Below are 26,122 nucleotides of genomic sequence, written 5' to 3'. Positions count from 1 at the left end.
AGATGAGTATGTGACTGAGAAACGAATCACACAGTTCAACATTTCTGACTGGGTGTGTGTAGGAATTACAAAACCGATCACAAAGCAGATCACCGAACACCTCTGAACAAGCTGTAACAAGAACAACCTGTCGTCTGGTGAGTCTTGATCTTTTCTCTTTAATTATAGACCTCACTAAAATACAGACCTCACTTATCTAAGAATATGCTACGCTAAGTGGACATAGTTTTTCAGTTTTATAGATCTGCTTGTAAATATGAAGGGAGAGGATCCTTAGGGCCATTTTGAAAGGTCAAGTGAAATAATGAAAACACATGCTGTATTTACTGTATTGGCAAATCCTTAGGTCAAGTCTGATTAAGTGTTTTTACGCATGAAAAATACATTTGAAAAAATAAATAAAATACATCTCTTTTAGAAGAGATTGTCATCTACCTAAACCATATCACATTGCAGAACAAAGCAGGAGAGCAGGTTGGAACTGTATTAGTAAAGGGTAGAGATTTGAAGTTACTTGTTTAAAATACACCTCACCTACCATTGTAAAATGTCCATGAAATTGTGTTATACTGAGACTAAAAGTGAACTATTGACAGACACAACTCTGAGGTGGGTGTGTATGGCCAACACAGTCTCACATTCAATTCGCGCATATATGTACAAAATGTATTTCAGCAGATTTCGTGCGTTTTTGTGCATTTTTGGGGTGTTTTGGGGTGGTTCAATTCGTTTGAAAATACACGAATTTCTGTGCTACTTAATTCGTGCGAAAAGACACAAATTTAACCAGTAGGTGACACACAAGCCGTTGCAACAACCATGTAGTCGCGATAATTTGTATTTCATTTTTGTTCTTCTTAATGGCTAATTCAACGTCATGAATATACAGAAATGTTGTCTTTGTTTAACCATGTTTTAAAATGTGTCGTTGTATGCCTATATGTACTGTTTTAGACTTGCTGAACAGAATTTTTGAGAAAAGACGCACATTTACCTGCGACTTAATTCGTGGGAAATATTGTTTTATTAATGCCAATGCTGTTTTCTGTGCTTGATTTCGCTTAATACTTTGGATACTGGTGCACTTGTAATCAGAACGCCTTTTTGTCATGTAGGCAACCATACACGATTTTCTTCATAACCCATTTCATATTTCGTGGAGCCTAAATTACACAATTTTCTTCATAATGCATGTATTACATGTTAATGTAAAATAATGAATTATGTTGGCTTACACTTATGGCCTTTCCAAGGCCTTTCCATACCTTAAGGGAACATTTTAGCACTCGCCATATGGTTAGTGAGAAACGCCACATTGCAAATGTAAGGTCCCTTACTAGACGTCCTGCAACGTTTCTAAAATTCGCGGACGGCGTCGGGCCGTGAGCGGGGGAGAGATCTTTCAGGAAGTCATCAAACTAAATCTCTCGGGCGTTCGGTTTCCGTTTTATAAAAATAACACATTTTGGTCATTTTTCCGCAGTCTAGGAAATTCCCACCAGAGGGAAAATAAATAATATTGCAAATGCACAAGCACATTGCAAATGCATGTGGCCTTTTCTCCTAAACGGAAAATATTTTGAAGACGTAATGGACAGTTGGCCCCGAACAAGATGGCGTCGAGGCCTCAACGCTTTTTGAGTTATGGCCATTTTTCTGGGATTAAAGGTCAAAAACGTAAAGTAGGGTGCTAATTTGACCGCTTCACGTCAAAGTACATAAGCATACGGTGTCAGGAAAAAAAGAACCAGCCATTTATCTATCGTAATTTAAGAGAAATCGTACATTGACAAATTGGTCATGTTCATAAAAAGGAGTTAAAAAAAAAAAGTTACAGATCCAGTTGCAGTGTGTTCAGACGAACATTTTTTAAGTGGGTCTCGAAGCTCTGCCACTGCATCGCAGTGCTAGCTGCGCCACCAGAGTCTCTGGGTTCGCGCCCAGGCTCTGCCGCAGCCGGCCGCGACCGGGAGGTCCGTTGGCCTAGCGTCGTCCGGGTTAGGGAGGGTTTGGCCGGTAGGGATATCCTTGTCTCATCGCGCTCCAGCGACTCCTGTGGCGGGCCGGGGGCAGTGCGCGCTAGCCAAGGGGGCCATGTGCACGGTGTTTCCTCCGACACATTGGTGCGGCTGGCTTCCGGGTTGGAGGCGCGCTGTGTTAAGAAGCAGTGCGGCTTGGTTGGGTTGTGCTTCGGAGGACGCGTGGCTTTCGACCTTCGTCTCTCCTGAGCCCATACGGGAGTTGTAGCGATGAGACAAGATAGTAATTACTAGCGATTGGATACCACGAAGAAAAGGGGATAAAAGGATGGAGTGAAAAAGTACGGTGCTTAAAGACACACAAAGCCTGCAATGGCATTGCCATTATCTCCAGGCCGTGCCGAGTTCAACGAGATGCCCCGCTTGACCGTAGCTAGCTCGGTCTGAGTGCAGCGACAGGGACAAGAAGAAGGACCCAAATGACCCTTTGACCTCAATTTCATATTTTTTTGCTTTTGGGAGACAGAGAGAGAACCGTTAAGGTTAGAAGCACAATTTGACCTCAGGAACGTTCCTAAGGTCCTCCCGATCTGTGCAAGCCTAACATTGACCGTGTGGCATTAACCCTTAATAGTTAAAAGAAGGTGTTTACATCAAACAGTTTACAATGACATGTCTCCCCATAGGAATACATTGCCTGCTCCCCTAAATTCAACCTGAAGCCTATGTGGGTTAATAATGCCTTATGGACCTGTCTTCGATGACAATCCATCAAGCCACTATGAGGTCTACCTGTGTCGATTCTAAGCTTCCTGGAGCAACCGGAAGTGGTTAAATCACCCTAAAAGTGTTTGCCATACCCAACCTGCAGTTTGAGAGAAATAGTGCATTCAACCCTATGTAAATCAGTGAGTTCTTAACGTATAGACTTAACTCAGGATTCTGTAAAAGCTCACTCCAATGAGGATATGTGTTTACTTTCAGCTTCCTGTGCCAACCGGAAGTGCCATAATTGGTGTCAAAAGGGCTGTTTCGAAGGGTTAAAAAAGTCAAATCTTTCCAAAACTTAATATATGTGAATAGGCAACCCTCATGAACTGTAAATCAGTCATTCATCCCATCAGATTTCAAGGAAAAATTTACACACCCACACAGAAAGGATGGAGTGACACACTGAGGGGCTTAGAGGCAGACAGTGCATGCAATAGTTACTTTTGTTTGAACTTTTAAAGAACCGTCAGACCTAGAGTTCTGAAACTTTACAAACCTGTTCTAGAGCTCAGGTCGATTAAGCACGGTGAGTTATGTGGCTCTAGAAGGTTCTCGGACCGATAAAAAGCCTCGGTGCATTTGCATTGACTTCAATTCATTTTGAGCATTACAAAATGGTGACATTTAGAAAAGTCCCAGAGTTGCAAGACTAGGTGCATTGAAACCGGCTCGGCCCATAGAGACGGACCCCGACATTTCTGTCCGATAGCTCATTCAAGGGCCCCGTAGCAAGGCATGGAAAAAAGTGGAATTTCAGCACCAATTAAGGTTTTGCTCGGGCACCGAATGACCTATCGAGCCGAAACTTGGGATTCGAGGTCGCCTCACATAGGGCTAAACATAATGTGAAAACTGGACCCGCAGCTAGAACATAACTACGTATTATTTGTTTTATTATGGTTTAAATGGAAGGCGCTGTGAATTTTGGGCCTGCTCTGAAATATGTGATAGTTGGCTTCTAAACGAGTTGGAAAAAGTGAGTTTGGAGTCAGATGGTATCAGTTTGGTGTCTGAATCTAATTGGCTGATGGACACTGACTTGCTAGTTGACTTTTGTGCATTTGCAATATGTTTCAACAGTGAAAAACCACCAAAATAGCATTCGAAATCACCACTAAAAATGACATCACCATAGCCGTGCCGAGTTCAACGAGATGCCCCCTTGACCGTAGCTTGCTCGGTCTGAGCGCAGCGACAGTGACAAGAAGTGCCCTTGCCTACATTTTCAAGTCTTTTGCTTTTGGGAGACAGAGAGAGAACTGTTAAGGTTTAGAAGCACAATTTGACCTCAGGAACGTTCCTAAGGTCTCTGTGCAAGCCTAACATTGACCGTGTGGCATTAACCCTTAACAGTTAAAAGAAGGTGTTTACATCAAACAGTTTACAATGACATCTCACCCCATAGGAACACATTGCCTGCACCCCTAAATTCAACCTGAAGCCTATGTGGGTTATGAATATCTTATGAACCTGTCTTCAATGACAATCCATCAAGCCACTATGAGGTCTACCTGTGTTGATTCTAAGCTTCCTGGAGCAACCGGAAGTGATAAAATCACCCTAAAAGTGTTTTGCCATACCCAACCTGCAGTTTGTGATATATAGTGCATTCAACCCTGTGTAAATCAGTCAGTTCTTAACGTATAGACTTAAAACTCAGGATTCTGTAAAAGCATACCCCGATCAGGATATGTATTTACTTATAGCTTCCTGTGCCAACCGGAAGTGCCTTAAAATGGGGTCATAGGTGCTGTTTCGAAGGTTTAAAAAAGTCAGATCTTTCCAAAACTTTAAATGTGTGAATCGGTCAACCCTCATGAACTGTAAATCAGTAATTTCGCTAAACAGATGTCAAAGAAAAGCTCTCACACACACACACACACACACACACACACACACACACACACACACACACACACACACACACACACACACACACACACACACACACACACACACACACACACACACACACACACACACACACACACACACACACAGCAAGGATGGAGTGAAAAACTATGGTGCTTAAAGACACACAGAGCCTTAAATGCTTTTAGGGGGGATCCACACTTCCATACCCGCTCTGGGAGCGCTATACTACCGCCCCAAATCAATGGGTGCTGGCCTGAGTGATTTATGGAGGTTTTCAAAAAATATTCTGTTTTTTCTTCTGGAAAATATTTTATGTTTTTTCTTCTCGAGTCAATGGCCTGAGTGATTGATGGAGGTTTTCAAAAAATATTCTAAGTCCAAACTTTTCATGCACCTGGTATTTTTTTGGGGTTACCAGGCGTCATTTTTCAAAACGGTTGAAATTGCCTTTAGGGGGCATCCAGAGTGTCACATGACCGGATGAGGTAACTATTCTTGTTCTTCTTGTAACTTTCCGGTAGGCTAGAAGCTTTCCGGTGTTTTGCTGCTCGACACAGGTCGACGCAGGTATTGCACTTGATTTATCGTTATCGTAACCGTAGGTGCAGCCAAGTGGAAATACGAAAGCTTTCTAGCTATTTCGCACTGACGGTAATTTGAACACAAGAACGTTTCTAGTGAAAAGGTGCTTACACTCAGAGCCATGTATTTACACTCAGCCACCCTAGCCTTATTACGGGTTAACGTTTTGGTAATTTTGGTTGGCCAACAAAATACGTTTCCCCAAATGTTATACGAAAAAAAAATGTTTTGTTATTGATGGACAATGGCAAGGCTGACATTGTATTTTCAGTTACATTCTGTTCAATAAAAATTGTTTACACGTTTATTTTTTAAGAAATACATGGAACTACAACCGAATAAAACACCATTAACCATCATGCATTGCTTACATTCATTCTATCCTGAAAAGTCTGTTCAGAAAAATCGAAAACAGTACATATAGGCATAAAACCACAATGTTTTAATAGGGAATAAATAAAGACAATATATATATAACCTCTTATGGTTAAATGGTTAAAAAAAGACAAAATATCTATATATTCATAACGTAAAATAAATAAATACAGGCGATCGTGTCTATGGTTGTTGCAACAGCTTGTGTGTCGCCTACTGGTTAAATTCGTGTCTTTTCGCACGAATTAAGTAGCACAGAAATTCGTGTATTTTCGCACGAATTAAGTAGCACAGAAATTCGTGTATTTTCAAACGAATTGAACCACCCCAAAAATGCACAAAAACGCACGAAATCTGCTGAAATACATTTTGTACATATATGCGCGAATTGAATGTGAGACTGGGCTGGTATGGCACGAACGAGATAGACGTGATAGTTGTCTTTCAGCTACAGGGTAAAAGCAAATTAACAAATAAAAGTCTATTTTATGGATAAAAACAGATTTGTCCCTCATGAATAAGTTAACCGACATCTCTTATCATGTTGCTTAGCCTTATATCGTCCGGTTCCCCTTTGTTGTAACAGGATTTGGTTTACAGTTCTGGGCTGACATATACTTTGTGCAGTTGTTGCATTTGCTATTTTCTCATACTTTCTTCCTGTACACAAAACAAGCTGTTAAGAAGTAAAACAAGCAGTTATGAAGTTAAACAATCTGTTAGTAAGTAAAACAAGCTGTTAAGAAGTCAAACATACTGTTAAGAGGTAAAACAACCTGTTTTGTGCACAGGAAGATTCAATTGACTTAAAACCATTCAAAAAGTTGACTCTTTTTTTGCAGAACACCCAAAATGGTTTCTGGAGTTGTACGTGTTGTCTCGTTCTCGATCCTTGGTCTAGGAGGATTTCTGACGCTGTTTGTAATGTACTATCAATCAGCTCCATCTCAGATCTGCCCTCCCCAACCTGCATTGCCACGTCATTACTCAAAGCCACCTGAGAACAGTTCCTTGTCTAAGAAACAGCCAGAACCAGACAAGCCCATCATGCTGTTGTGGTTCTGGCCTGAAAACCGCAGGTTTGATTTTAGCGATTGCAACACTTTCTTCAACATTGATGGCTGCCAACTGACAGATGACCGGTCTCTGTACAACAAGGCAGACGGGGTGCTCATCTTTCACAAATCCATCAACCACGATTTATCCAACTTGCCTCCATCACCTCGACCACCATTCCAGAAGTGGATCTGGTATCATGTGGAATCACCTACAAACACAATTAGGATACCTGGTCTAGAGAACCTTTTCAACTTGACCTTGAGTTATAGGGAAGATGCAGACATCCCTGTACGTTGGCGCTTAACTGCAAGGAAAGGCCAGGGTGAGGACTTTGTGCTGCCCAAGAAGGATAAATTAGTTTGCTGGATTGTGAGTAACAATAACCCTGCAACTGGAACAGCAGTAAGGGATAACTATTACAGAGAACTTGTCAAACATATTAAGGTGGATCTCTTTGGAAAAGCCTTTGCAAGATTCTTGAGATATGAGGACTACTACTCAACACTCTCCAGCTGTAAGTTCTACCTCTCCTTTGAGAACTCAGTCCACAGAGACTACATCACTGAGAAGCTTAACGGACCACTTGCAGCAGGAACTGTGCCAGTAGTATTGGGCCCACCGAGACAGAACTATGAGGACTTTGTCCCGGGAGATTCCTTCATCCATGTTAATGACTTTCCCAATGCAAAAGCCCTGGCTGAATTCCTCCTGAAGTTGGACAAGGATGAGGAGGCATATCTGCGCTACTTTCAGTGGCGTAGAAACTTATTTGCTCAGCAACATCTAATTCAACTGAGTCAAGAGTTCATCCAATCTATTTGTTATGCCTGTGACCATATAGGCAAACATAAGGAGTACAGGTTTGTTCCTGATCTTTACAAATGGTATTTGGTTTAATTAGTCTCTTCTGATTAGCGTTTACCATCACTGGTGTACCCCCCCCCCCCAGATAGAATATGAACAGGTCATAAACCATGACTAAAAATGTTTAGAATTACAGGAAATTCGCTGTAAAACTGCAAAGTTTTCGCACATCCTTATGGCAAAGTGTGTAGAATAGCACAAAATGTGCTTGATAAAATGTACAATTCTCTCTGAAAATGTAAAATTCTCTAGCGTGAGATTACTTATAAATCTTCACATATTTTTGCGAAACTGCGGTAGGCCACTGATTAACATCATAACATCGTTTTTTTTTTAGGATATACATTTGTGGAATGTACTACTCTGCTATACAGACCCAAGTGCATTCAACCTCATTGCGATACATGGAGTTTCATTGGAGGTCTATTTGGCGGGGAAACAGTGAAGCCAGCTGTAGCCTATTGCCTGTTTCTGTTCATTTGTCTTTTTTTAAGTAAAGTGAAACAATGCTTTGTCTATTTGTTGCTTTTCATGAAATATTGTAGCTGTTACTTAGGCTTTGGTCTAAAATAAATTCGTTTAGAAGGGCAGATTGGAAGGCTTCTATGTTGTATTATAGGCTAACGAATGTATGAAAATAAACAGTTCCTACGAAAATATTCGGACCTGGCAAAAGGCCGACATTTTTATGTTTCAATTAAAAATATATAGTCACATGACAATAGAAATGGAAACATTGTGATTTTATAGACAATTTATGAAAGCGATGGAGTCCATCGGTTACTGCTCTCTAACCATTATCAATATCATTATTTACATGATTGAAATTCACCAAATAATTTTGTTTATAAACCCACAAATGAAAACATTGAGGTATGTGTGAAGAGACAGTAAAATATTATATTTCTCAGAAGTTATACGTGTGTCAAATCATTCCTGCAACAAACATGGTTAGAGATGGGTGAGATTGGCACATCTCTTCCTCTTCAACTGCATAATGTGTGTAGGTTTGAGAGAGCGGCAGGGAGAATGCGCAAGAGAGAAATTAGAGAAGGGAGGTGTCTGATGAATCAGGAATCAAGGGTTTTGCACCAAATATTACCATTTAAAGGAGTTTATATTCTGCTTGTATAGTTGCATCTGTGCCACGGATTTAGTCTGGCTTTAAATGTCGACAAATTAACAATTGATATGTTGGATTCACGACTCCATCCCAACCAAAAATGAAAGAATAGGGATTAATCAAATCAAACTTTATTTCAAGTTTGATTAGATTCGTTTATTATTTAACTTGATTTACTTCTTCAATTGTTTATATTTGGTTGCATTGACAACCAATCACAATTCAATATCATTTTTGAAATACATAAATAGTCTATTATTAACGTCTCCAATTGAACCCAAAATAAAAGTTAAAGGATGGGATTAAGCCAGATGGAACTATCCAAGCAGTAGATACTGTACATCTCCTTTAAATGTTGATTTTTGGTTACGTTGTCAAGTAAACACAATTCTATATTACTTTTGTAATCCAGTAAATAGCCTAAAGTTAAGGCTGTCTTACAAACTAATGTAACATTCAACCTTACAATGAGGAAGACATCCATGGCCACATTGAGGTTTCCGGGAACTATACATTATAAAGTAATAACGCATTCATCTGTTTTATAAATAAACACATTATCTGGCATTGTTTTTCCATTTAAACTTTTAAATGGTTGAAAGCACAGTGATAGACATTTAGATGAAAACTAAACCAAAAAATCTGACATTGTTTTTCCATTGGAATTTGGATGTGCTATTAGATGGTTGAAAGCACAGTAATAACACATTAGACATTTAACTAACTTTTGGCTGTCTTTTTGAGTTGGTGAATAAAGCTTGTAATCTCATTGATCAACATCACTCTCAACCAAATATTACCCAATTATCCACGTTGAAATGACGTGGTGTGCCCAGTGAGTAGAACCTGTAAGCATTGTGGATTTGTTTGCTAATCCTGCTCTTCATAGTTCAGTGAAAATGCCAAAGTTTACAAATAACATTCCTGACCTCATTCGACATTTAAACAAAGAGTTCCTTGTCTATATTATATTGTATGCTAATTAGTAATGAGTTCCCCATATGGAAAATCGACTGTATATCGATATTAGTAAAAAAAAAATGATAGACCTAAAATGAGTAAAATGAGGCTGTATATCGTTATATGAAATGTGCGACCGCGTGAATATTCCCTTTTCTGATCACTTCCATGGCTCCTTGAAGTCGAGACAGCTGCTTGTTGATTGTCCACCCTCTCTCTATGTGGAGGGTACAATATGCAGCTTCAGCATATGGCGCGTGGAGAGAGGAATTATTATTTATTTTATTTTGTATTTTATTAGGATTCCCATTGGCTGTTGCGAAAGCAGCAGCTACTCTTCCTGGGGTCCACACAAAACATGAAACATGACAGAACATTAATAGACAAGGTCAGTTCAAGGACAGAACTACATACATTTAAAAACGGCACTCATAGTCTACACATTGTTTTACCATCAATACATACATTGCATTGTGAAAGTATTCATTCTCCTCGACTTGTCCCACAGCTGAAGTAAACAGTGTGAAACTGGTCATGTGATCTCCACACCTGGCCAAGAATGTGTTCTTGCCTGGAGCTGCAAAACTGGTCATGCAAATAGCTGTCAAGATCAGGTTTCTAGATCCCAGGCCAACACACTGACAAGGTTCTTTATCTCAAATATTCTTGGGGTGTTTCATGCAAGGATACTTTAAGGACACACACAGGAATGAAATGGTAGTGGTTTTGAAACAGGGGATAGAGGTAATGAATACACTGTACATATGATAGCACAAGAGCAGTAATACCATTAAGAAAGGAGTGTATAAATGTGCATGCTACCTGTGCATTTAACAACACCGGTACAAACAGAAGCAGCATACAATATGAATATGCAATAGTTTCATTCCAAAACCCTATATATCCATTTTCAGAAATGTTGGTGAATTATCTTGTATTGTTCAAAGAAATTATGAAAGAGATTGGTGTTATTTTTCACTGTCTAATCATGGCATGGGGTTGTTCAATGACAGACATATATTTGTTTAAAATCTACTTGATGGTTTAATTTCAAAGAGACAAATAATCATGTTTCTTTTGTTGCAAAACGTTATATATGATTTATTTAGAAATACGGGCACTTTTGGATGTTAATTGTTTTTGAAAATGAAACCTCTTGAAACTGCTTAATATCTATCTGAATATTTTCTTCACTCTGTCTGGAATCAAGATCTAATAATGTGTGAGACCATACTATTTAACAATATAATTTTCTTTAGGGGGAAATGTCATTACCACCATGTCATAAAATGTGATATTTTAGTTGAAAAGACTATTACAAAAATTGTGACGTAGGCATTTTATATAACATTATTCATTTTTTTTCAGTATGTTTTTTTACTTTTTGGAAGTTTTCTTAATAACATGTATTCTTCATTGTCATGTCTAAATGTCCATACATGCCTTGATGCTACTCAGAAACATGTATTTACCACATCAAATTACATTATTTTAGGAATTATCTTAAGAACATGCATATAAGGTTCACATATGGGAAAAATCATCAATATCAATTGTAATTTAATACACCTTTTCCCTCAAAAATATGTACCGTGATGATAATGACTTAGCGTTAGGGTAATGACCGAGTGTGCTGGAAATGACATATCATATAAAAAAACATGGTTGGAACCACTGATTGACATTAAACAAATCTTTGTTCACTGGCTGCAGTTTATTGATTCATACTCATGAGACAGGTGTGTGCTCACTCAAGATTTTGCCCTTAAAACCTTTTCTCAATATGGGGGCGCCATTTCGACTTTGTAAAAATTTGTTCCCAAATTAAACTGCCTCGTACTCAATTCTTGCTCGTACAATATGCATATTATTATTACTATTGGATAGAAAACACTCTCTAGTTTCTAAAACCGTTTGAATTATATCTGTGAGTAAAACAGAACTCATTTTGAAGCAAACTTCCTGTCAGGAACTGAAAAATCTCAAATCGGGGTCTCTGTTCCAGGGTCAGTTTATAAATTATCATGTATTCTATGGGTCGACATGCACTGCATGCGCCTTCCCCTAGATGTCAGTAAGCAGTGAGAATTGGAATGGAGTTGCTAGGTAGATCTGAGGCCATATAAAACCTCTTGGAACCGGGTGTGCATTCTTTTCAACGTTCGCCATGACGCAAGACAGACCTCAGGATTGCATTCTGAAAAGCTCTCGTTATAGGCTTTAGATATATCCGGCTTTGATTTTATTCGAAATAGGTGTTAAAAACATCATAATGTAGTTATTTTAAACCGAGTTATATCAGTATATTGCGATTTTTGGTATTTTCTTTCTTCTGCGTTATGGAGGGTTGGCCACTTATTCGCCACATGGCTAACGTTTGCTGCTAATTACACAGTTGAAGACGACATTCTACAACCGAGCAACGATTCTTCTGGACAAAGGACAACTTTTACAAGATTCTGATGGAAGCTCATCAAAAAGTAAGAACTATTTATGATGTTAATTCGTAATTTCTGTCGAAAAAGTGAAATTATTATTCCGCCATTATTTTCGGTGCGGTCTCGCTTTACCGCACGCTGTATGTCGTAGTAACGTTCATTTTAAAAATCTAACACAGCGGTTGCATTAAGAACTAATGTATCTTTCATTTGCTGTCCAACCTGTATTTTTTAGTCAAGTTTATGATTAGTTATTGATTAGATTAGGTGCCTCTCCCAAGATTTCTCCCGACATTTTGTTTGCATTTTGGCCACTATTCTCATTGTATAACCACGATTTGTGCCGCTAAATATGCACATTTTCGAACAAACAATATATGTATTGTATAATATGATGTTATAGGACTGTCATCTGATGAAGTTTTGAGAAGGTTAGTGAAAAAATTAATATCTTTTGCTGGTTTATTCGCAATCGCTAACGTGCATGAATCAATGCTGCGGTGTGGTTGGCTATTGTAGTAAGCTAATATAATGCTATATTGTGTTTTCGCTGTAAAACACTTAAAAAATCTGAAATATTGGCTGGATTCACAAGATGTTGGTCTTTCATTTGCTGTACGCTGTGTATTTTTCATAAATGTTTTATGATGAGTATTTAGGTAATTCACGTTGGTCTCTGTAGTTATTCTAGCCGCTTTGGTGAGATTTTGTGATGGTGGCTGCAATGTCAAACTATGATTTATACCTGAAATATGCACATTTTTCGAACAAAACATATGCCATACAAATATGTTATCAGACTGTCATCTGATGAAGTTGTTTCTTGGTTAGTGACTATTTATATCTTTATTTGGTCGAATTTGTGATAGCTACCTATGCAGTAAGAAAATGGTGGGGGAAAAAAGTTGAGTCTTTTGCTATCGTGGTTAGCTAATAGAAATACATATTGTGTCTTCCCTGTAAAACATTTTAAAAATCAGAAATGATGGCTGGATTCACAAGATGTGTATCTTTCATCTGGTGTCTTGGACTTGTGATTTCATGATATTTAGATGCTAGTATTTACTTGTGGCGCTATGCTAGGCTATGCTAGTCAGCTTTTTTACTGATGAGGGTGCTACCGGATCCGGGATGAGTACCAAGTAGAAGTTAATGCTCTCTATTGCTTAACGAGAGAGCAAATTTCCTCCTAGACTGCGCCATCAAGCATCATTCATATGCCGTTTTATATGCCCTATCTGGTAATAGACCAAGTCCGTATTGTGGCAAGAACAGCTCAAATAAGCAAAGACAAACAATAGTCCATCATTACTTTAACACATGAATTTCAGTCAATCCGGAAAATGTCAAGAACTTTCTTCAAATTTCAAGAAGGTTTCTTCAAGTGCAGTCGCAAAAACCATCAAGTGCTATGATGAAACTGGCTCTCATGAGGACCGCTACAGGAATGGAAGACCCAGAGTTAACGGATGATCTCCGCATGTGTATTTCCCACCGTAAAGCATGGAGGAGGTGTTATGGTGTGGAGGTGCTTTGCTGGTGACACTGTCTGTGATTTATTTAGAATTCCAGGCACACTTAACCAGCATGGCTACCACAGCATTCTGCAGTGATACACCATCCACCCTGGTTTGGGCTTAGTGGGACTATAATTTGTTTTTCAACAGGACAATGACCCAACACACCTCCAGGCTGTGTAAGGGCTATTTGACCAAGAAGGAGAGTGATAGAGTGCTATATATCAGATGACCTGGCCTCCACAATCTCCCGACCTCAACCAAATTGAGATGGTTTGGGATGAGTCGGACCGCAGAGTGAAGGAAAAGCAGCCAACAAGTGCTCAGCATATGTGGGAACTCCTTCAAGACTGTTGGAAAAGCATTCAAGGTGAAGCTGGTTGAGAGAATGCCAAGAGTGTGCAAAGCTGTCATCAAGGCAAAGGGTGGCTTTTTGAAGAATCTCAAATATAAAATATATTTTGATTTGTTTAACACTTTTTTGGTTACTACATAATTCCATATGTGTTATTTCATAGTATTGATGTCTTCACTATTATTCTACAATGTAGAAAATTGTAAAAAAATTAAGAAAAACCCTGGAATGAGTAGGTGTTTTAAAACGTTTGACCGGTAGTGTAATTAAAATATAATTTCAAAAATCAACCATGATTTTATGAAATTATAGCCTATTTGCTAATGACGTACAATAAAAATATTATTTTCTCAAGTCATATTTACCTTTTATTTTTCAATAATTTCCCAGCATAAAAATGTTAATCTCCCTCCATGACATCCATGTGCTCCACTGTCACTATTCATATCCATGGTAACCAAGTACACAACTTTGTGAAAAAACTTTATTATCATGTAATTAGCTTGTCGTGGTGGTAATGACACAATACTTAGAGATGACTGTATTTTGTGTACAAAAAGTAACATGGCTTATGCCCATCTAATATGTATATAGTTTCCATTTATTTGATTTTTTTTAAAAACAGGTACATTAAATATTTTCTTGTTATCAAGACTTTTGTAAGTGTAATCAGTGGCGACGTGTAACTGATTATTACACCTGTTTTGAGCCCAACCTGTTTAGCTAAAACATTATTATTTCGGCATTTGTATTTGTATTTATTATGGATCCCCATTACCTGCTGCCAAGGCAGCAGCTACTCTTCCTGGGGTCCGGCAAAGTTAAGGCAGTTATACCATTTTAAAAACATTACAATACATTCATTACAGAATTCACAACACACTAAGTGTGTGCCCTCAGGCCCATTATCTGATTTGGAATAGAGTTCCATGTAATCATGGTTCTAGGTAGTACTTTGCGCCTCCCATAGTCTGTTCTGGACTTGGGGACTGTGAAGAGACCTCTGGTGGCATGTCTTGTGGGTTAAACATGGGTGTCCGAGCTGTGTAAAAGTATTTTAAACAGACAGCTCGGTACCTTCAGCTTATCAACACCTCTTACAAAAACAAGTAATGATGAAGTCAATCTCTCTTCCACTTTGAGCCATGAGAGATTGACATGCATGTCATTAATGTTAGCTCTCCATGTACTTTTAAGGGCCAGCTGTGCTGCCCTGTTCTGAGGCAACTGCAATTTTCCCAAGGCCCTCTTTGTGGCATTAATACGTGTCACATATCAGTTAGCAAACAATGTAAAATAAATAAATAATTGATTTAATAAAGCTGCATACAAACATGGTCTCTTTTTTGCTTTCTTGAGTAAGGCAGCTCCAAAATGCAAGTGTTTCAGTATAGCTCAGTGCTTTCTGTGGTGGTGGGGCAGCCAGCAAAAAAAAATGGAGCGTAGGGGTTGGTAATGCTCTCTAGTTGAGCTGGGATTGGCTCAGTGTTCTGTCATTCATGGGGACACTACGTCGCCGCAAAATCTATGGGTAGAGCTCAAAAATTCAAGCCTCTTGGGTGCTGCCATACTCTTACATTAGAAGTGCCCAACCAAAAAGGCTCAAGGTCATTGGCCACAGATAAAATGATGTCCATTCAAGTTATATCTACAGTAGCTATGATTGATATTTTTTTATTTATCCTTTATTTAACTAGGCAAGTCAGTTACGAACAAATTCTTATTTGTAATTACGGCCTACACCGGCCAAACCCGGACGAGTCCCTATGGGACTCCCTATCACGGCCGGTTGTGATACAGTCTGTATTCACCATATAAAGATAAATTATTGATAAAACTTATCAGTGCTCATCAGCCATTGGAGATAAACATTACACAACAGCTGTATGTAGGCCCTAACAGTTTGTGGGCACCGTTTGTCACCATTATAGTGAAATTAATGTATTGTTAAGAGTTGTGGCTTTGCTGGCATGCAGAAAACTTTTTTTTTTGCCCCACCAAGATTTACATGCTAAGATCACCACTGAGTGTAATACATAGCAGAATGTTAAAAGTCTGGGTGTGAGACTGGACAAAAACAGTGCAAAACAGTGAAATCCAGACATTAAATGCGTTAGAAAATAAAATACATATTGAAAGCTGGGGGAAAAAGTTTAAAGTCATTTTAGTCTCTACTAATGGATGTGAAATAAAACAATCTAAACTAACACACAGTTTATTTAAAAAAAATAATAAACTGTGTGTAGGCCTAATATAGTTTACTTTATGAAAATACATTGTAATTTCCCCTCTCACCCTTCCTTTGGCTCTGCAGTCACTACTTTACTTGCCAATGTTGCCAATGTTGAAACCTTCAAGAGAGGAATTGAGTTCTTCCAACACCGGGTAAGTAGAAGTGCTGCCTTCATTGCCAAAATTTGCCAACGTGGTTATCAACAGTGTGCGCAGGGCAGGCAACTGTCTTGTAATCATGTAGCTGTTCTTTAGCCTGGTTTCAAATAAATGTGTTAATATGGGCAGATTTTAAGGCCTATATTTTGTAGTTTAGGCTAACGAATTTATGAAAATATTTGGATCAGGCAAAAGGCCAATATTTGGATGTTTCAATAAAATAAAGACTGTCACATGACAATAGAAATGGAAACATTGTAATTTTAGAGACAAAAAGAACCAATAGCCTCTATGATGAAAGGGATAGAGCCCATTTGGTACTGGGCCCTCACAACATAATTATTTACATCTATAACGACACAGGGAGAGACCCAGATGCAGACACAGGAGGCAGATGGTTTGAGTCTGATATTTATTAAAATACAAGGGGCAGGCAATAGGCAAGTTGAGGACAGGCAATAGGCAAGTTGAGGACAGGCAAAAGTTCAATAAACAGGTTAGAGTCCGAAAGGCACAGGGGGGCAGGCAGGCTCGAGGTATGGGCAGGCTGAATGGTCAGGGCAAGTGGAACCGGGAGGGCAAGAAAACAGAGACTAGGAAAACAGGAGCACGGAAAAACACACTGCTAGGCTTGACAAGACGAATTGGCAACATACAAACAGAGAACACAGGTATATATACACTGGGGATAATGGGGAAGATGGGCGACACCTGGAGGGGGGTGGAGACAAGCACAAAGACACACGAAACAGATCAGGGTGTGACAACGTCATTCAAATTCACCAAATCATTGGCTGCTGTCCAAACACTTAAAAAACACACCCTTGTCCACTTACCCTCACTTTATGCCCTTGGGGGAATCCCTGTCGCCATCTTGGAGGGTGGTCCAAATGATGAACCAAGCAAGGGAAGTTTGCAACGTAAGCCCTTCAGCCCTCGTTTTTAGTCGGCTTTGCGAGTGTACAAATATGTTCACTCCGGGCCTGAAACTCCCCATAATTCAATTCGCGACGATTGTACATCCGCTAAGAAATGTCCGCAAAAACAACATCAATGGAGAAGTCAACATATAAGTAAAAACGAATGTAAATAAGTTATAAATTGTGCTACTAATGCACATGACGGTACAAACATGTCTCATAAAAAGTAATGATGTTTTTGTTTGGTTATCTTTTGGAAATTGTAGAAATAAAATATTTTCCTTCTTCAGAAGTTCCAGCTAGGCAGGCTAACGTTAGTTAGCTAATTCATTTTCTAGCTATCATACAGTAGGCGTATATTAATAATTATGTATTTAAAATAAGTAGACATGCACTCATAATTAACTGTAGCCCATATAAAGCACCTACAAGCTACCGGTGGGTGCAAACACAATCATAGCGGGATGAACGAGTGACGAATTTCCGGCCAAGGGTGGTCCATTTAAAAATCATTCCTTCCTCCCTCGCCCCTTGCCCTGCAAGTGTATACTCGTCAGACGTCATGATATGTCATCAGAAGTGTTCACTTAATTTGAGGGCTGAGGGGATAGGGTGTGTCTTTTAAGTGTCTCATACTAGTGTATATAAGCCCACTAGGCTACAATTTGTGTCATTAAATGTCCTGAATAATAGAAGGTGAAATACCGTTGGGCGTAAGCGTAACAGCCCAGGCTATCCAACAAAAATTGTGCACAGTTTTTGGTGTCCAATGAGACGCACAGAAAAATATGAAACCATTAACTTTTACTTGGTACTCATCCCGGATCCGGGAGCACCCCCCACAGTGAAAAAGCTGACTAGCATAGCCTAGCATAGCGTCACAAGTAAATACAAGCATCTAAATATCATTAAATCACAAGTCCAAGACACCAGATGAAAGACACAGATCTTGTGAATCCAGCCATCATTTCTGATTTTTAAAATGTTTTACAGGGAAGACACAATATGTAAATCTATTAGCTAACCACGTTAGCAAAAGACACCACTTTTTTTACTCCACCATTTTTTTACTCCATCAGTAGCTATCACTAATTCGACTAAATAAAGATATATATAGCCACTAACCAAGAAACAACTTCATAAGATGACAGTCTGATAACATATTTATGGTATAGCATATGTTTTTTTTTGAAAAATGTGCATATTTCAGGTATAAATCACAGTTCTACATTGCAGCTGCAATCTGAAATAGCGTTGGAAGCAGACGGAATAATTACAGAGACCGACGTCAATTACCAAAATACTCATCCTAAAACATTTCTGAAAAATACACAGCCTACAGCAATTGAAAGACACAGATCTTGCGAATCCAGACAATGTTTCAGATTTTCTAAGTGTTTTACAGCGAAAACACAATATATCGTTATATTAGCATACCACATGAGCTAACATCACCCCCGCATTGAATCAAGGCAAAAGGGGCGATAACGTTATCGCCACCAAAATATATTAATTTTTTCACTAACCTTCTCAGAATTCTTCAGATGACAGTCCTGTAACATCATATTACACAATGCATATAGAGTTTGTTCGAAAATGTGCATATTTAGCATCACAAATCGTGGTTATGCAATGTAATCTGTCAAAACATGGCATGCATTCTGGCCGGCGCCATCTTGGAAAGGCACCTATGTTTACGATTATTTATCGATTAGATTGACTAAAAAAATACAGGTTGGACAGCTAATGAAAGATGCATTGGTTATTAATGCAACCGCTGATTTAGATTTTTAAAATTAACGTTACTAGACATACATTGTGAGTTACAGCCAGACTAGTGCCGCAAAAAATGTCCGACAACTGCGTTTACATTTTTCCACATAAATACGGAATAAAATCATAAATAACTCTTATCTTTGGACGAGCTTCCATCAGTATCTTGGGCAATGTGTCCTTTGTCCAAAAGAATCGTTGCTTTGTTGTAAAACGACCTCTTCAACTTCGGAACTAGCAGCTAACGATAGCTACACGGCACACACATGTCCAAATCCTCAAACGCAATACTAAGGAAATTCCGAAAATTAGCAATATACTCGCATAAACTGATATAAATCGGTTTCAAATAACTTCGTTATGATGTTTCTAACACCTATATCGAATTAAATCACAGACGGATATATCTTTGATCAATAACGAGAGCTTTTGAGCATGCCATTCTGATGTCCTCCCTTGCGTCCTGGCGAGCGTCCAAAAGAAGGGACATCTCACTCCATTGCGTTTTATAAACTCTGAGAAACACGTAGAGACGCCATTCCACTTCTCATTGGTTACTGACATCCAGGGGAAGGCGGGTGCAGTTCATTTCGATCCATAGGGCATACACAGAGCTTAAAACTGATCCGAGATCAGAGACTATTTTTCAGAGCTTCGCATGTCCTGTCATGATTTTCGCTGTAGAAAGAGTTCTGGTTCACCCACAGACATAATTCAAACGGTTTTAGAAACTGGAGATTGTTTTCTATCCAATAGTAATAATAATATGCATATTGTACGAGCAAGAATTGAGTACGAGGCAGTTTAATTTGGAAATGTAAAAAAAAAAAATGCTAACATTACCTTTACTCTTTCTCTGTAAAATCTTCTATACTCTGATGCTTTCTCTGTTAAATCTTCTAAACCCTGCTGTAAATCAAGCAGACAATAGCAGATACTCAACATAAATGTAGGGGTATTGGATTGGATCCAACGTGGATCACAACTTCACTGGCGGAAAGCACTAGAAACCAACATATTCTGGATATTCTTCCGACATGTTTTTTTTCCCGCACTGGCTGTTTTTGCATCCATGATATAGGCCTATCACAACAGCTGTTTGTCACATGACTGTCATTCAGATTTTTTCCCCCTAGATAAACTGATGATGGTCGACATTATTACTAGGCCTAACTAAATAGCTCGATACCAAATGGACATCGAACAAGTAGGTCTATTAGCCGTTAATAGTGCACCATCTCATAGACTCAATAATACTTATGTCCCACTGATGGCCCATAAAGGGGTGTTTTTAATGAATGTATTAGTAGGCTTATGGATGACATGTTTCAAGTTATTCGCCTAACCCCATTTAATGTATTATGTCTAAAAGAAAGGTAAAGAATGCAGCACATTTTAATTTATTTATATAATATTCTTCATATATGACCGAATTTACTAAGGCCTACAATATTCTGCCACCAGCCAGCAGTCATTCCCCAGAAAATCGCTAATTTGCGTTGTTCCCCAGACAATCTCAAAGTCACCGACAAAAAGGAGTTGGGTTCTACTGCAGCCTTTGGGACACTAAATGTCGATATGCTTCAGCGAGCTGTCTCTAAAAGAAGACAAAATCAACGTACGGCATCCCTTCAATGGATTCTTTCGGCATAGATGAATCCACTCATTAAAACGCACCACCTTATTCCACTACCTTAACCATATCTGATCCTACCCCAGGCCAACGACACGAGAGGATGGGACACTACCACTCAACACAACCTGTAAATCTTCTGAAGTCAAATCTCGTACCCCCAAGTACTTCTCTGCAGCTGCCACCACAACATCTATTTTATGAGACTTACGGAGACTCTGCGGTAAAGTTGATCACCATTGCTAAGAAGCCAACCATATATCACACTTTGGTCTATCCCTCTTTTCTGGCACAGATCTACTGTTCACAGGGATCCTCTCAGAATACATGTCTCCACAAACAATAGTGGGACAGATACGGCCACAAGATGTCATAATATCAAATAGAACTACAAATGCTAGATAGAACATAAACTATTATAGATGTGTTTCTACTAGAACAAAACACATGTACAAATAAAAACTTAGGTGTTAGTATATGTGTAACGGATGTGAAATGGCTAGCTAGTTGGGGGGTACGCGCTACTAGCATTTCAATCAGTTACGTCACTTGCTCTGAGACTTAAGTAGGGTTTCCCCTTGCTCTGCAAGGGCCGTGGCCTTTGTGGAGCGATGGGTAACGATGCTTCGTGGGCGACCGTTGTTGATGTGTGCAGAAGGTCCCTGGTTCGCGCCCGTGTCTGGGCGAGGGGACGGTTTAAAGTTATACTGTTACATTGATGCTGTTGACCCGGATCACTGGTTGCTGCGGAAAAGGAGGAGGTTGAAAGGGGGGTGAGTGTAACGGATGTGAAATGGCTAGCTAGTTAGCGGGTACGTGCTACTAGCATTTCAATCAGTTACGTCACTTGCTCTGAGACTTAAGTAGGGTTTCCCCTTGCTCTGCAAGGGCCGCGGCCTTTGTGGCGCGATGGGTAACGATGCTTCGTGGGCGACCGTTGTTGATGTGTGCAGAAGGTCCCTGGTTCGCGCCTGTGTCGGGGCGAGGGGACGGTTTAAAGTTATACTGTTACATATGGAACCCATACTCTCAGAAACAGAGCAATACAGCCGAAAAACGGCACACAAAAATAAAGATATTGAAAACATTTGCAACATAATACAGTATATACCTGTGTTTTTTATAATTTTTATTATTATTTACCTTTATTTTATCAGGGAGTCATACTGAGAACAAGGTCTATTTTACAGATGAGCCCTGAATTACATAAATGACAGAAAATACACACATCAAAATATAAATGTATAATTGAAGCAAAAAGAAAAACAGGGTCATAAAAAACACCCACATTCATCGGTAATAAGGTCCTCATTCAGCTTTCTGAATTACACTAGCGGGGCCAGAACATTACATTTTAGAACATTTTGAAGGTTGTTCCACAAATACGGTGCAACAAAAACGAAATGCTGATTTACCAAACTCAGTAGAGACTAAATTCCTTTCCAGAGTATGCCATGCCTGAGACAGGGTTTGGTAACTCGTGTGTCTAAAGTTTAGTAATGATGTTAGGTACAGTGGGACTTTTTGTAAAATGATTTATAAATGAAAACATGGCAATGTATCAACCTAAAGTACGTGACATCAGAGGGCCATCCAACTTTCTGGTAGATAATGCAATGATGAATACCAAAACTGTCGCCCATAATAAAGCGCAGTGCGCTATGATAGATAGCTATGTAGAACCAGGATCTTTCTGAAAACAGCTAGATAAAGGTAAAGGTTATCGTAACCTGTCCGGGTAGTATCAGGCCACACCAGTGGCGTCATGGATACAGGACACCCTAATACCTGGGAGGGGGGCTATGTTTGAAGCTAAGATGCTGACAATAGGAATTTAAAACATGACCCTCATATCAAAATCCTAATTAAGTCCTAATCGCTGTAGGGTTAATTAAGTATGGATCCAGAATAATTCTCTCTGGCAGAGTTTACGGTCGTTTTTCTTTATTTCTGGCCTTGCTGCCCATTGGCTGTGGCGAAGGAGGAAGTGCCACAATCTGCTTAGCCACTCCTGAAATTCCCAGCGGAAGCGTATTGAGAATGTTATCTGCCGCTATCTGATGGTTCTTCCTTTTCAAATGTAAACAATAGCTGTATATTTTGAAGATAATTCAATACAGCTTCTCACTGTTTCACGTTTATGTACTTGAACAGATGAGTATGTGACTGAGAAACGAATCACACAGTTCAACATTTCTGTTTCTGCTTCTGAATTACAAAACCGATCACAAAGCAGATCACCTCTGAACAAGCTGTAACAAGAACAACCTGTCGTCTGGTGAGTCTTGATCTTTTCTCTTTAATTATAGACCTCACTAAAATACAGACCTCACTTATCTAAGAATATGCTACGCTAAGTGGACATAGTTTTTCAGTTTTATAGATCTGCTTGTAAATATGAAGGGAGAGGATCCTTAGGGACATTTTGAAAGGTCAAGTGAAATAATGAAAACACATGCTGTATTTACTGTATTGGCAAATCCTTAGGTCAAGTCTGATTAAGTGTTTTTACACATGAAAAATACATTTGAAACAATTTTAGAAGAGATTGTCATCTACCTAAACCATATCACATTGCATAACAAAGCAGGAGAGCAGGTTGGAACTGTATTAGTAAAGGGTAGACATTTGAAGTTACTTGTTTAAAATACACCTCACCTACCATTGTAAAATGTCCATATATTTGTGTTATACTGAGACTAAAAGTGAACAATTGACAGACACAAACCTGAGGTGGGTGTGTATGGCGTGAACGAGAGAGACGTGATAGTTGTCTTTCAGCTACAGGGTAAAAGCAAATTAACAAATAAAAGTCTATTTTATGGATAAAAGCAGACTTGTCCCTCATGAATAAGTTAACCGACATTTTACATTTACATTTAAGTCATTTAGCAGACGCTCTTATCCAGAGCGACCTACAAATTGGAAAGTTCATACATATTCATCCTGGTCCCCCCACGGGGGAATGAACCCACAACCCTGGCATTGCAAGCGCCATGCTCTACCAACTGAGCCACACGGGAACATCTCTTATCATGTTGCTTGGCCTTATATCGTCCGGTTCCCCTTTGTTGTAACAGGATTTGGTTTACAGTTCTGGGCTGACATATACTTTGTGCAGTTGTTGCATTTGCTATTTTCTCATACTTTCTTCCTGTACACAAAACAAGCTGTTAAGAAGTAAAACAAGCAGTTATGAAGTAAAACAATCTGTTAGTAAGTAAAACAAGCTGTTAAGAAGTCAACATACTGTTAAGAGGTAAAACAACCTGTTTTTTGTACAGGAAGATTCAATTGACTTAAAATCATTCAAAAAGTTGACTCTTTTTTTGCAGAACGCCCAAAATGGTTTCTGGAGTTGTACGTGTTGTCTCGTTCTCGATCCTTGGTCTTGGAGGATTTCTGACGCTGTTTGTAATGTACTATCAATCAGCTCCATCTCAGATCTGCCCTCCCCAACCTGCTTTGCCACGTCATTACTCAAAGCCACCTGAGAACAGTTCCTTGTCTAAGAAGCAGCCAGAACCAGACAAGCCCATCATGCTGTTGTGGTTCTGGCCTGAAAACCGCAGGTTTGATTTTAGCGATTGCACCACTTTCTTCAACATTGATGGCTGCCAACTGACAGATGACCGGTCTCTGTACAACAAGGCAGACGGGGTGCTCATCTTTCACAAATCCATCAACCACGATTTATCCAACTTGCCTCCATCATCTCGACCACCATTCCAGAAGTGGATCTGGTATCATGTGGAATCACCTACAAACACAATTAGGATACCTGGTCTAGAGAACCTTTTCAACTTGACCTTGAGTTATAGGGAAGATGCAGACATCCCTGTACGTTGGCGCTTAACTGCAAGGAAAGGCCAGGGTGAGGACTTTGTGCTGCCCAAGAAGGATAAATTAGTTTGCTGGATTGTGAGTAACAATAACCCTGCAACTGGAACAGCAGTAAGGGATAACTATTACAGAGAACTTGTCAAACATATTAAGGTGGATCTCTTTGGAAAAGCCTTTGCAAGATTCTTGAGATATGAGGACTACTACTCAACACTCTCCAGCTGTAAGTTCTACCTCTCCTTTGAGAACTCAGTCCACAGAGACTACATCACTGAGAAGCTTAACGGACCACTTGCAGCAGGAACTGTGCCAGTAGTATTGGGCCCACCGAGACAGAACTATGAGGACTTTGTCCCGGGAGATTCCTTCATCCATGTTAATGACTTTCCCAATGCAAAAGCCCTGGCTGAATTCCTCCTGAAGTTGGACAAGGATGAGGAGGCATATCTGCGCTACTTTCAGTGGCGTAGAAACTTATTTGCTCAGCAACATCTAATTCAACTGAGTCAAGAGTTCATCCAATCTATTTGTTATGCCTGTGACCATATAGGCAAACATAAGGAGTACAGGGTTGTTCACGATCTTTACAAATGGTATTTGGTTTAATTAGTCTCTTCTGATTAGCGTTTACCATCACTGGTGTATTTGTGGAATGTACTACTCTGCTATACAGACCCAAGTGCATTCAACCTCATTGCGATACATGGAGTTTCATTGGAGGTCTATTTGGCGGGGAAACAGTGAAGCCAGCTGTAGCCTATTGCCTGTTTCTGTTCATTAGTCTTTTTTTAAGTAAAGTGAAACAATGCTTTGTCTATTTGTTGCTTTTCATGAAATCATGTAGCTGTTACTTAGGCGTTGGTCTAAAATAAATTCGTTTAGAAGGGCAGATTGGAAGGCTTCTATGTTTTTTTATTTTTTATTTCACCTTTATTTAACCAGGTAGGCTAGTTGAGAACAAGTTCTCATTTGCAACTGCGACCTGGCCAAGATAAAGCATAGCAGTGTGAACAGACAACAACACAGAGTTACACATGGAGTAAACAATAAACAAGTCAATAACATAGTAAGAAAAAAAAAAGGAAAAAAAAGAGAATCTATATACAATGTGTGCAAAAGGCATGAGGAGGTAGGCAATAAATAGGCCATAGGAGCGAATAATTACAATTTAGCAGATTAACACTGGGGTGATAAATCAGTTGTATTATAGGCTACCGAATTTATGAAAATAAACAGTTCCTAAGGAAATATTCGATTCTGGCAAAACCCGACATTTTTTCGTTTCAATTAAAAATATATACTCACATGACAATAGAAATGGAAACATTGTGATTTTATAAACATAAATTATGAAAGCGATGGAGTCCATCGGTTACTGCTCTCTAACCATTATCAATATCATTATTTACATGATTGAAATTCACCAAATTATTTTGTTTATAAACCCACAAATTAAAACATTGAGGTATGTGTAAAAAGACAGTAAAATATTATATTTCTCAGAAGTTATACGTGTGTCAAATCATTCCAGCAACAAACATGGTTAGAGATGGGTGAGATTGGCTGGATTGGCACATCTCTTCCTCTTCAACTGCATAATGTGTGTAGGTTTGAGAGAGCGGCATGGAGAATGCGCAAGAGAGAAATTAGAGAAGGGAGGTGTC

General features: G+C 39.2%; 2 protein-coding genes across 4 annotated transcripts; both read left to right on the top strand.

Moving 5' to 3' along the window:
• LOC139582604 (4-galactosyl-N-acetylglucosaminide 3-alpha-L-fucosyltransferase 9-like) lies at positions 1-11,291 on the top strand. 2 transcript variants are annotated; one of them, XM_071412745.1, is made up of 3 exons: positions 1-137; positions 6,425-7,501; positions 7,843-11,291. In XM_071412745.1, the coding sequence occupies exons 2-3, from the start codon at positions 6,435-6,437 to the stop codon at positions 8,000-8,002; spliced, it is 1,227 nt and encodes a 408-aa protein (XP_071268846.1). In that variant the 5' UTR covers positions 1-137; positions 6,425-6,434; the 3' UTR covers positions 8,003-11,291. The 2 variants fall into 2 exon arrangements, with proteins under 2 accessions (XP_071268846.1, XP_071268847.1); XM_071412746.1 differs by having other exon boundaries at positions 6,425-8,021.
• LOC139582606 (4-galactosyl-N-acetylglucosaminide 3-alpha-L-fucosyltransferase 9-like) lies at positions 46-25,273 on the top strand. 2 transcript variants are annotated; one of them, XM_071412748.1, is made up of 2 exons: positions 46-137; positions 23,951-25,273. In XM_071412748.1, the coding sequence occupies exon 2, from the start codon at positions 23,961-23,963 to the stop codon at positions 25,062-25,064; it is 1,104 nt and encodes a 367-aa protein (XP_071268849.1). In that variant the 5' UTR covers positions 46-137; positions 23,951-23,960; the 3' UTR covers positions 25,065-25,273. The 2 variants fall into 2 exon arrangements, with proteins under 2 accessions (XP_071268849.1, XP_071268848.1); XM_071412747.1 differs by lacking the exon at positions 46-137 and adding an exon at positions 22,641-22,893.
• Positions 25,274-26,122: the final 849 nt, after the last annotated feature.

The sequence above is a fragment of the Salvelinus alpinus genome, chromosome 8 (assembly GCF_045679555.1).
Source record: "Salvelinus alpinus chromosome 8, SLU_Salpinus.1, whole genome shotgun sequence".
Lineage (NCBI taxonomy): Eukaryota > Metazoa > Chordata > Actinopteri > Salmoniformes > Salmonidae > Salvelinus > Salvelinus alpinus.
This window is presented reverse-complemented; position numbering and strand designations above follow the sequence as displayed.